The sequence below is a fragment of the Salvelinus namaycush genome, chromosome 18, assembly GCF_016432855.1.
Source record: "Salvelinus namaycush isolate Seneca chromosome 18, SaNama_1.0, whole genome shotgun sequence".
Lineage (NCBI taxonomy): Eukaryota > Metazoa > Chordata > Actinopteri > Salmoniformes > Salmonidae > Salvelinus > Salvelinus namaycush.
The window spans coordinates 40,803,454-40,815,799 of NC_052324.1; the positions used below are offsets into that span (position 1 = coordinate 40,803,454).

A 12,346-nucleotide genomic window follows, 5' to 3' on the forward strand; every position below is an offset into this window, starting at 1 on the left:
GCAGTAGACCGATGCAGTTGAATGTAGTATGTATGATATTAATAACTAGTGATGGGCATTTGAAATTATTTCACAATTTAATAATATCATGATTTTTTTCTGCTATCCGTATAGTTGAAATACATGTGTTTTAAAGATACATATGTTTTTATATGTATTCTCGAATAATTGCCACTTTATTCTAATAAATATTGCTACTTTCTTGAAGTACTATCATGCAAAACATAATAATCACCACCAATCGCTGACTGTACACATGGAGCAGCTGACTGAGCACATGGAGCAGCTGACTGAGCACATGGAGCAGCTGACGGTACACATGGAGCAGCTGACTGAACACATGGAGCAGCTGACTGTACACATGGAGCAGCTGACTGTACACATGGAGCAGCTGACTGAACACATGGAGCAGCTGACTGAACACATGGAGCAGCTGACTGAACACATGGAGCAGCTGACTGTACACGTGGAGCAGCTGACTGTACACGTGGAGCAGCTGACTGTACACATGGAGCAGCTGACTGAACACATGGAGCAGCTGACTGAACACATGGAGCAGCTGACTGTACACATGGAGCAGCTGACTGAACACATGGAGCAGCTGACTGTACACATGGAGCAGCTGACTGAACACACGGAGCAGCTGACTGAACACACGGAGCAGCTGACGGTACACACGGAGCAGCTGACTGTACACACGGAGCAGCTGACTGAACACACGGAGCAGCTGACTGTACACACGGAGCAGCTGACGGTACACACGGAGCAGCTGACTGAACACACGGAGCAGCTGACTGTACACATGGAGCAGCTGACTGTACACATGGAGCAGCTGACTGTACACATGGAGCAGCTGACTGAACACATGGAGCAGCTGACTGAACACACGGAGCAGCTGACTGTACACACGGAGCAGCTGACGGTACACACGGAGCAGCTGACTGTACACACGGAGCAGCTGACTGAACACACGGAGCAGCTGACTGTACACACGGAGCAGCTGACGGTACACATGGAGCAGCTGACTGAACACACGTAGCAGCTGACTGTACACATGGAGCAGCTGATAGTAGCTCCGCTTTGATTGACCGACAATAAAAACAAGCTACACGCATGAAACGTGTGTGTAGGCTACCGGTGGGTATTTTTTATCGGGTGCACTCGAAAAACTGTCATAAAACTTTTGTATTATAAAAAAAAAAAAAATATGTTATGGTCTATCCTAGTAGGCGAAGTAGGAGTAACCACATTTCCATCCACAGTTTTTATGCAAGTAGAGTCATATTGTATGAAAAAAATAATCATGACAGCATTGATGGAAACAGGAAGTTTCGGTACAATTTTATAAATGCTGACAGATTATTTAAATTGGTTTGTTCAACATGGTGGGATGTATTTGTGTTGGTAAAATGTATTATGCGTTGGAAACGCCTTTATGTGCAAATATTGATATAATAACCATCATATCGAAGTAAACTTGGAGTCACGTGATGATATGGTGTGTAGTCCGCCCAATACGACTCGGGAAAGCATGCAGATTATTAGGCTACAGATTAAATAAATGATGATGAACTTCACAGGGTGGTGGATGAGCTTGATGCTCCTTTACAATAAATATCGAGGGTCTTATTCTGGTGACATGATGATCGATGCTTGATTGCCGTTTGACCCCCCAAAAATATTCTCGCTCTTATCCATAATAATCTGATCATCGTGTATATTTTGTTTATGCGGATTTTAAAATATTTGCGTGAAAATCTGTCGCCATGGAAACCTAGCTAGGGTCACAGATCATTTAATTACATTTTAGTCAAAGCCTTTTCATTGTTAAAATTGATATTATTTGAGCTCTTTTTAAGTGATTAGCTATCATATATTCCAATAGTCTCTTTCTTATACAGCATTAGAGAAAATGGTGTAGGCCTATAGTGGAGTGGATACTTGCTGTGTAACAAATGCTATTGTGTTCTATCTTCCTTCTCCTCTTCCTCATCTCTCCATTCACCTCTCTTCAGTCCTCCCTCCTTTCCCCCTTCTACTGTCGATCCACATCTACTGTTTCCCTCCTCTCCCCTCCTCCCCCGTATCATTTTTACAATCCTTTCAACCCATACCTGCGTCCAACGATACCAAATCCTATCCCCTGTCCTCAATCTGCTTCTAACCTGTTCCTATGTCACAGTGGTTTGTACATTACAGGCTGTCACCATGTTTTACTGTGAGAAAACACTTGGACATCAGGGTTGGCCTCTCTAGAGTGACTGGAATGTGTGTTTCTCCCTCTCTCTTCCTCCTCTTTGTATCTCTCGCTCTAAGAACCCTGTGTTGGTTCTAGTAACTATGGTGATTGACGTGTAGCCAGGCTAGCGCAGTGCAGCTCGGCTTAGCTTGGTTTGGCTCAGTGGAATTAAAAAGGGGATCTCTCTCACTGCAACGACGCCACTAGTATACTCCCTCCCACAGTCTGACTGTCCTACTAGAACATTCCATTCAGAGTCCTCTGACACAATGTTCCACAGAGGAATTCATAGGAATTCCAAACACTGTTTGTTTACTGTATTTCTATGGGCTGAATAGAACGATCAGGGTGTTTTTATAGGCAGACACACAGTGAGCCTGCTGCCACTGTTCATATATATATATATATACAGTATATATATATAGATCATCACCTGGTGTCACATACCCATCTATTTCATCCTTCACATGCCTTGGTCATATTTAGCCATTATTATTTGTTAATTGAAAATGAGAAAACATACAGAGCCAAACTCATTGATACAAAACTATCCAAACTAGAGATAAAATGCCTCAATAACATAGAACTGTAACACATCAATATCATAGAACTGTAACACATCAATAACATAGAACTGTAACACATCAATATCATAGAACTGTAACACATCAATATCATACAACTGTATTACATCAATATCATAGAACTGTAACACATCAATATCATAGAACTGTAACACATCAATATCATACAACTGTATTACATCAATATCATACAACTGTATTACATCAATAACATAGAACTGTAACACATCAATATCATACAACTGTATTACATCAATAACATAGAACTGTAACACATCAATATCATACAACTGTAACACATGAATATCATACAACTATAACACATCAATGTCCCCAAAACAACCTAAAACTGTATAACCTTACAACACTATAACCTTATAACACTATAACTTTATAACCTTATAACACTATAACCTTATAACACTATTACCTTATAACACTATAACCTTATAACACTATAACAGTATAACACTATAACCTTATAACACTATAACCTTATAACACTATTACCTTATAACACTATAACCTTATAACACTATAACTTTATAACCTTATAACACTATAACCTTATAACACTATTACCTTATAACACTATAACCTTATAACACTATAACCTTATAACACTATAACCTTATAACACTATAACCTTATAACACTATAACCTTATAACACTATAACCTTATAACACTATAACCTTATAACACTATAACCTTATAACACTATAACCTTATAAAGGTATAACCTTATAACCCTATTACCTTATAACACTATAACCTTATAACCCTATTACCTTATAACACTATAACCTTATAACCTTATTACATTATAACCCTATTACCTTATAACCCTATTACCTTATAACCCTATTACATTATAACCCTATTACATTATAACCCTATTACCTTATAACCCTATTACCTTATAACCCTATTACCTTATAACACTATAACCTTATAACCCTATTACCTTATAACACTATAACCTTATAACCTTATAACCCTATTACCTTATAACACTATAACCTTATAACACTATAACCTTATAACACTATAACCTTATTACCTTATAACCCTATTACCTTATAACCCTATTACCTTATAACACTATAACCTTATAACCCTATTACCTTATAACACTATAACCTTATAACCCTATTACCTTATAACACTATAACCTTATAACACTATAACTTTATAACCTTATAACACTATAACCTTATAACCCTATTACCTTATAACACTATAACCTTATAACCTTATTACCTTATAACCCTATTACCTTATAACCCTATTACCTTATAACACTATAACCTTATAACCCTATTACCTTATAACACTATAACCTTATAACCCTATTACCTTATAACACTATAACCTTATAACCTTATAACCCTATTACCTTATAACACTATAACATTATAACACTATAACATTATAACACTATAACCTTATAACCCTATTACCTTATAACACTATAACCTTATAACCCTATAACCTTATAACACTATAACCTTATAACACTATAACACTATAACCTTATAACCTTATAACCCTATTACCTTATAACACTATAACCTTATAACCCTATTACCTTATAACACTATAACCTTATAACCCTATTACCTTATAACACTATAACCTTATAACACTATTACCTTATAACACTATAACATTATAACACTATAACCTTATAACCATATTACCTTATAACCCTATTACCTTATTACCCTATTACCTTATAACCCTATTACCTTATAACCCTATTACCTTATAACCCTATTACCTTATAACCCTATTACCTTATAACCCTATAACCTTATAACACTATAACCTTATAACAATATAACCTTATAACACTATAACCTTATAACCCTATAACCCTATAACCTTATAACCCTATGACCTTATAACCCTATAACCTTATAACACTATAACCTTATAACAATATAACCTTATAACACTATAACCTTATAACCCTATAACCCTATAACCTTATAACACTATTACCTTATAACACTATAACCTTATAACCCTATAACCTTATAACACTATAACAGTATAACCCTATAACTCTATAACCTTATAACATTATAACCTTATGACCCTATTACCTTATAACACTATAACCGTATAACCCTATAACCTTATAACACTATAACAGTATAACCCTAAAACACTATAACCTTATAACACTATAACAGTATAACCCTATAACCCTATAACACTATAACCTTATAACACTATAACCTTATAACCCTATTACCTTATAACACTATAACCGTATAACCCTATAACCTTATAACACTATAACAGTATAACCCTAAAACACTATAACCCTATAACCCTATAACCCTATAACCTTATAACCTTATAACACTATAACAGTATAACCTTATAACAGTATAACCTTATAACACTATAACCTTATAACCCTATAACCCTATAGCCTTATAACACTAAAACCTTATAACACTATAACCGTATAACCCTATAACCTTATAACACTATAACAGTATAACCCTAAAACACTATAACCTTATAACACTATAACAGTATAACCCTATAACCTTATAACCCTATAACAGTATAACCCTATAACACTATAACCCTATAACCTTATAACCTTATAACACTATAACAGTATAACCCTATAACCCTATGACATTATAACCATATAACAGTATAACACTCTAACCTTATAACACTATAACCTCATAACACTGTAACAGTATAACCTTATGACCTTATAACACTATAACCTTATAACACTATAACCTTATAACACTGTAACTTTATAACCTTATAACACTATAACCTTATAACTCTATAAACTTATAACACTATAACAGTATAACCCTATAACCTTATAAGACTATAACCCTATAACAGTATAACCCTATAACCCTATAACACTATAACCTTATAATACTATAACCGTATAACCCTATAACCCTATAACCCTATAACCCTATAACCCTATAACCCTATAACCCTATAACCCTATAACCCTATAACCCTATAACCCTATAACCCTATAACACTATAACACTATAACCTTATAACCCTATAACACCATAACACTATAACCCTATAACCGTATAACCCTAAAATGTATTTCCATTCAAAATCCTATTTTCCCTAACCCTAACCCAAACCCCAAACCTAAACCTACCTGCTAACCTTAACCCACAACCTAACCACTAACCCCTTATCCTAAATCTAACACTAACCCCAATTGTAGCCCTAACCCTAAACCTAACCCCTAAGTTTAAAATAGCCTTTGTCCTCATGGGGATGTGGGAAATTGTCTTTGTTTTAGCATCTTTGTTGACAGGTTAGAAAAACCAACCCCCCCAACACACACACAGTAAATTGATCGGTGTTCCAAGCTGACTAGATTTCAGTTTTACTGCACACAGTAACCAATGGTTGCATGCCACGTCATTGATTGCGAAATCGACATCAGATTGCTATGTTCTATGATGTGGTTAGCTGATATAGATCATAAACCTATCCAGGTAGTGTGAGATCTGCCAGGCGACTGCATTGTAGTCAGTTTGGAACGCAATCATAATAATGTATTATCATTATAGCGCTTAACATATAATATTATTATTATTATTATAACCAGCGTTCTTACCTTCGGCCTTGGAGCGTGTCTCTCTGGCGCCACCACCAGGTGAGTGGCGGTCAACACTGCCCTGGCTGTAGCAGCGCTGGAAGGGCAAACTGTGGCTGTGGCTCGGACCCTGACCCATGCCCTCCAGGATGGGGGAGAAGTCGGCCGAGGAGTGGGAGTGGGCCGAGTGGGTGGAGGAGAAGGGATCTGTACATCCCCCCATCCTGAGAGAAGGAGAGCTTCCTCCATTTTTCCTCTTGCTCTTAGCGATCTCTGCAAAGGAAGTGACCCGCGGCAGAGGGGACGGGCGCAGGGGGGCGGTGCCCTCACTGAAACGGACAGGGCAGCTCAGCATGCGCTCCAATGAGCCGAGCCGAGGGGGCGGGGACATGTCCAGGTTCCGGTCGTAGCTACGGGAACGGGGGCGGCTGGGCCCACCTCCGATGGGTCCTCGGCCAACCACAGGAGGGGAGATGTTGACGTACACCTGGCCCTCAATGATTGGGTCTGAACAGGCTCCACCCATCTGCTGCTGCTGCTTCCTCTCCTTCCCGTCCTGCTCGTCGTCATCATGTTCTTCCTCATCTTCATCACGCTGGGTAGAGAAGACAGAGAAGCTCTTAGAATAAAAGACAAAGAAATGAACACATTCTTGGATCGATGTCAAACAGGGCTCATGTAGCAGCAATAGTGTTTGGATCTCATGCTTGATACAGCAGACACTTATATAAATAACACACTTGAGAAGAGCCTTGTTTGTTTTGCATCAAACTACATTGGAAATTGATGTCTTCCATTCTCTGCCATTGTGTTAAATAGAAATTCACAAAATAAAATAAAATCTCCTACATGGGCCAGTCATAGTCATTCTCTTGAGAGCACCAGCATTGATGATACAGCTCATCAATAAGCTAGCTTTACTTTCCAGGCTGTTATTACAAATATACATGTGCCTGCCTGGTTAAATAAATATAAACATTATGACTGGAGCCACAGAGAGCTGATGGAATCCCAGACTGTAACTCTGATAGCTACTATAAATAGACCTGTATCTTAATAGTGTCAACACTACAACACATGAATATGACTGGCATTACACCACACTGAAGGCATAGAGACTAAGGCTACATCAAGAGTGGCACCGTTGTCCCTGTATAGTACACTATATTTAACCAGGGCCCATAATGCACTGCAAGTAATACGGTGCCATCTGAGATGCACATACTCTCCAGGAATACTCCATTACAGATTACCCAGCTGCCTCAGTAGGCGACGATAAAAATTCCTTTCCCTTCAACAGTAGTGGATGGTTGTACTGATCTGAAACCAGCTGCCCTCCAGTAGGGGACTTCCCCTTCAACAGTAGTGGATGGTTGTACTGATCTGAAACCAGCTGCCCTCCAGTAGGGGACTTCCCCTTCAACAGTAGTGGATGGTTGTACTGATCTGAAACCAGCTGCCCTCCAGTAGGGGACTTCCCCTTCAACAGTAGTGGATGGTTGTACTGATCTGAAACCAGCTGCCCTCCAGTAGGGGACTTCCCCTTCAACAGTAGTGGATGGTTGTACTGATCTGAAACCAGCTGCCCTCCAGTAGGGGACTTCCCCTTCAACAGTAGTGGATGGTTGTACTGATCTGAAACCAGCTGCCCTCCAGTAGGGGACTTCCCCTTCAACAGTAGTGGATGGTTGTACTGATCTGAAACCAGCTGCCCTCCAGTAGGGGACTTCCCCTTCAACAGTAGTGGATGGTTGTACTGATCTGAAACCAGCTGCCCTCCAGTAGGGGACTTCCCCTTCAACAGTAGTGGATGGTTGTACTGATCTGAAACCAGCTGCCCTCCAGTAGGGGACTTCCCCTTCAACAGTAGTGGATGGTTGTACTGATCTGAAACCAGCTGCCCTCCAGTAGGGGACTTCCCCTTCAAACAGTAGTGGATGGTTCCCACTTTGATATGGCCTGGAACGGGACTTGAACCAACAACCTTCCAGTAACTGATCCACCTCTTTAACCTATCTATCAACACTCAATAACACTATGTCTGATTCTGAACTGAACTAATATCCTACTCCACTCACCTGTGATGACTCTCCACCCTCCTCCTTCTCCTCCTCTTCCTCCTCTTCCTCCTCCTCCTCTCCCTCCGGTGGCCGGCTGAACAGGTAGTATTCGGTTGGCTGGGTGGCGGTGGGTGTGTCAGGGGCAGGGCTATCCTTGCTGTGCTCGTCAGAGCAGCTGGTAACCGACGCGGAGCTTCCCGCAGGGCTCGGGGGCGACGGAGACGAAAGGTCACAGGTCACCAGCTTGTAGTAGTTCTGGGTGGTTACCACCAGACGCGCCTGGCTCTGCAGAAGAAGAAGTTGGCGAAGAAGAAGAAGAAGAAGAGAAAGAAGAAAAAGAAGACAATTGTACACAAAGGTCTAGACTAACTGAATTTTGACACTCAGCTTGGAGAGGATGGAGCACAGAGCAGCCATACTACACCACCCAGAAAGCACTTTTTAGTAGTTAAATGTCTAGCTCAACAGCAGGACATAGCAGCTAGGATTTGACACTGTAAACCATTTTGTGACAACTTCTGATGTAAAAAAGGGCTTTATAAAACACATTTGATTGATTCATACCTGCAGACAGGACATGAGGTCACTTCCTGAGTCGGAGTGGGGGGGGTGATAGGAGTTGCAGTTGGCGTCCAGGTCTAGAGCCCCCTGGTGTTCAGCTGAGCAGGTGCAGGAGGAGGTGGTGGGGTGAGGGTGAGAGTGTGGTTCGATGAGTAACGGCAGGGTGTTGTTGGAGGGGCAGGGGGGTTGTTGAGAGTGGAGGTGGGGGGGTTCGGTGGGGGAGGTGTGGAGGTCTAGGTAGAAAGCCCCCCCACCTCCGGAGCCTCTTCGGCTCCCTGCCTCCTCATCCAGCACTGAGCAGATGCAGACAGAGGAGGTGCAAGATTGGTCGGTGGAGCTGTTGAGGTTGGTGGTCGTGGTGGCCAGCGGTGGCGGCTTGGTAGAGGTTGCCGGGACGCTGTTGTTCATGTTATTATAGATGGCGCTGAAGTTAACCAGCACGCCATCTGAGCTGTTACAGGAAGAGTCGCTGGCGTAGCCCATCTGGCGTTCCGACGACTCTGAAAACGGTTCCGGGAAGTGTTCAAGATATGTCTGGGAGAGGCCGCAGCAGGAGCAGCGCTGGTGGGCGGCACCAGAGCCAGAGGAGGAGTCAGCTTGGCTACTGCCCCGTCCCCCACCCCTCATTGGGTGATCCTCTTCCTCCTCCTCATCCTCACCCCACTCCTGCTCTCCGCAGTCCATGGAGAGGGTGGAGCCACTGCTGCCGTGGCGACGTGGACTGGCCAATCCCAGCAAGTCCAGGCCCTCCAGGTGGGTGGAGAGATCAGAGGACACGCCCCTAAGGGAGTCCAGCCTCCCTGAGCAGCCCCAAGAGTGCTTACCCAGGGTGCTGTGCAACAGGAAGGGCTTGTGTGTGGTGGACCCCAGGTCGTGGAGGTGAAAGGGTGCAATCCCGTCTCCCTCCTCGTCCAGGGCGGAGTTTGTATTGCCATGGAGATGAAAGGAGGAGTCTTCCAAGTAACCATTCAGGTTATCACCATCATCTTCCTCATCTTCCTCATCCTCATCATCATCATCCTCCTCCGTGTTGAGCAGAAAAGGGTTGTGACGGAGCCGGAGTGGGTTGTTGACCTGTTCCCTTGGCTTCACCCTGGGCATAGTGTGGGCCACCATCACCATCACCTGGTCCTCGCAGTTACTGGACGTCACCGACGAATCATCGCTCCCCGTGCTGCCTCCTCTCCCTCCTCCTCTTCCCTCTCCCTCTCCTCCTCCTCCTCCTCCTCCTCCTGTGGAGGTCTGGATGAGGCTGCTGTACACCAGGGCTTCCCTCTGGAGAACATCCTGCTCAGGAAGGGAGGTTGTGCGGCTCAAGCCCAGGGTTTCTGGGTAGCTGAAAGGGTTTGATCTCTTCAGGGACCCACAGCCCTGCCGGCCCCCAGTCACCTGACAGTGTACCAGGGGGATGTGGTGAACGATCAGGGTCTCACCAGACAGCTTGGGGGGGCTGTCCATGGTCCCTGGGTGTACCCGTGTGTAGGGTTGTTCAGACAAGGTGCAGGGGGAAAGGCTGTGTGGGTGCTGGGGTGTGGGTATAGGATATGTGGAGGGGTATCGGACAGGGAGTTGGTTCAGTGGTTAGATGCTAGACCCAAGGCTCCAGGGCCTGGAATGCTGAAGGAGAGGTCAGGGAAATTGACTCTGTGGTCTGAGTGGTACATCTGGAAGAGAGAGAGAGAGAGAGAGAGAGAGAGAGAGAGAGAGAGAGAGATAGATAGATAGAGAGAGAGAGAGAGAGAGAGAGATGGTATTAGAGAAACACACATTTCAAAAATACTTATATCAATGTGATATATGAAGATCTTAAGAAACTTGTGGTTTGGCTCCAAAAGACACTATCCTCAACATTAACATCACTTTGACTTACGCTTTTAACCCACCCCCTCCAAAGACACATGTAGTACATACAGGTTTATGGGAGGTGCAGGAGCTGCCACCAGGGGCACCCTGGGAGCTGTAGTTGTGTGGGGTTGAGTGCCTTGATAAAACGCACAACGGCAGGTAATGGAATCTAGGATTTGATACCAGCTCTGATTCGAACTCTGAAGACTCGACAACCCCCTGCTGATCCAGACAGAGTGGTATTAATCGTCAACACCGGACACTGTCAATTGGCTTTGTCAGAAATGGCACCTTTATAGCGCTCTAGTTGTAGTCATTGCTACATACTGTACATCTGATTTTGCCAACCGATATTTCCCGTAGGACCCGGGATTCAAACTGGCAACACTCTGGTAGCTGACTTGCTTCTCAAACTGCTAGGCTACCTGCCGCCAGTCTTAAATAATTAGTCTTGTCATTCAGTTCGGCAGTGGATGACTCATGAGTCACTGCCACGTGAGGTGGAGTCAGTGAGGTCCTCCTCTCACTCTCCTCTCTCTACCACAGCTACATCAGACTGTCAAACAGGCCTATGAGCTCACCCATCTCATTTGAGCTCACAGATCTTAAGACATCCACAATCTTTACATACTTTCATCAGTAACAACTACTCAAATCCATTGGATATGCGTACATTTAGACAGCTTCCTCATAAGCACCCTGACACAGGGGCAGACTAATCCAGACTCAACACCTACTCAGGAGGAGTAATCCTAACCCAGAAATAATCCTAGAAAGATGAATCATCCTAAAGGAAGAAAGAGACAGACAGACAGACAGACAGGATAAAATAAAAACCCACCAACCCAAAAATGCCTGTGGTGTTGATGGTATCCTCAATGAAATGATAAAATATACAGACAAAACATTACAATTGGCTATACTAAAACTCTTTAACATCATCCTTAGCTCTGGCATCTTCCCCAATATTTGGAACCAAGGACTGATCACCCCAATCTACAAAAGTGGAGACAAATTTGACCCCAATAACTACCGTGGGATATGTGTCAACAGCAACCTTGGGAAAATCCTCTGCATTATCATTAACAGCAGACTCGTACATTTCCTCAGTGAAAACAATGTACTGAGCAAATGTCAAATTGGCATTTTACCAAATTATTAAACGATAGACCACATATTCACCCTGAACACCCTAATTGACAAACAAACAAAACAAAACAAAGGCAAAGTCTTCTCATGCTTTGTTGATTTGGCATGAGGGTCAGCTATACAAATTGATGGAAAGTGGTGTTGGGGGAAAAACATACAACATTATAAAATCCATGTACACAAACAACAAGTGTGCGGTTAAAAACACACACAGGGATGCAGCTTAACTTCTCTAGGGTAGGGGGCAGCATTGAAAAGCATGCCCAAATTAAACTGCCTGCTTCTCGGGC

General features: G+C 42.7%; 1 protein-coding gene across 1 annotated transcript in view; it reads right to left on the bottom strand.

Annotated features, from left to right (window-relative positions):
* rusc2 (RUN and SH3 domain containing 2) overlaps positions 1 to 10,568 on the bottom strand; it is a 38,010-nt gene extending 27,442 nt beyond the window's left edge. Inside the window, exons 1-4 of the mRNA XM_039013008.1 lie at positions 10,324 to 10,568; positions 9,066 to 10,203; positions 8,593 to 8,786; positions 6,463 to 7,058 (exon numbers count right to left, since the gene is read on the bottom strand). Coding sequence (XP_038868936.1) covers positions 6,463 to 7,058; positions 8,593 to 8,786; positions 9,066 to 10,203; positions 10,324 to 10,520 — 2,125 coding nt within the window. The 5' untranslated portion in view covers positions 10,521 to 10,568. The remainder of the gene's footprint in view (positions 1 to 6,462; positions 7,059 to 8,592; positions 8,787 to 9,065; positions 10,204 to 10,323) is intronic.
* Positions 10,569 to 12,346: the final 1,778 nt, after the last annotated feature.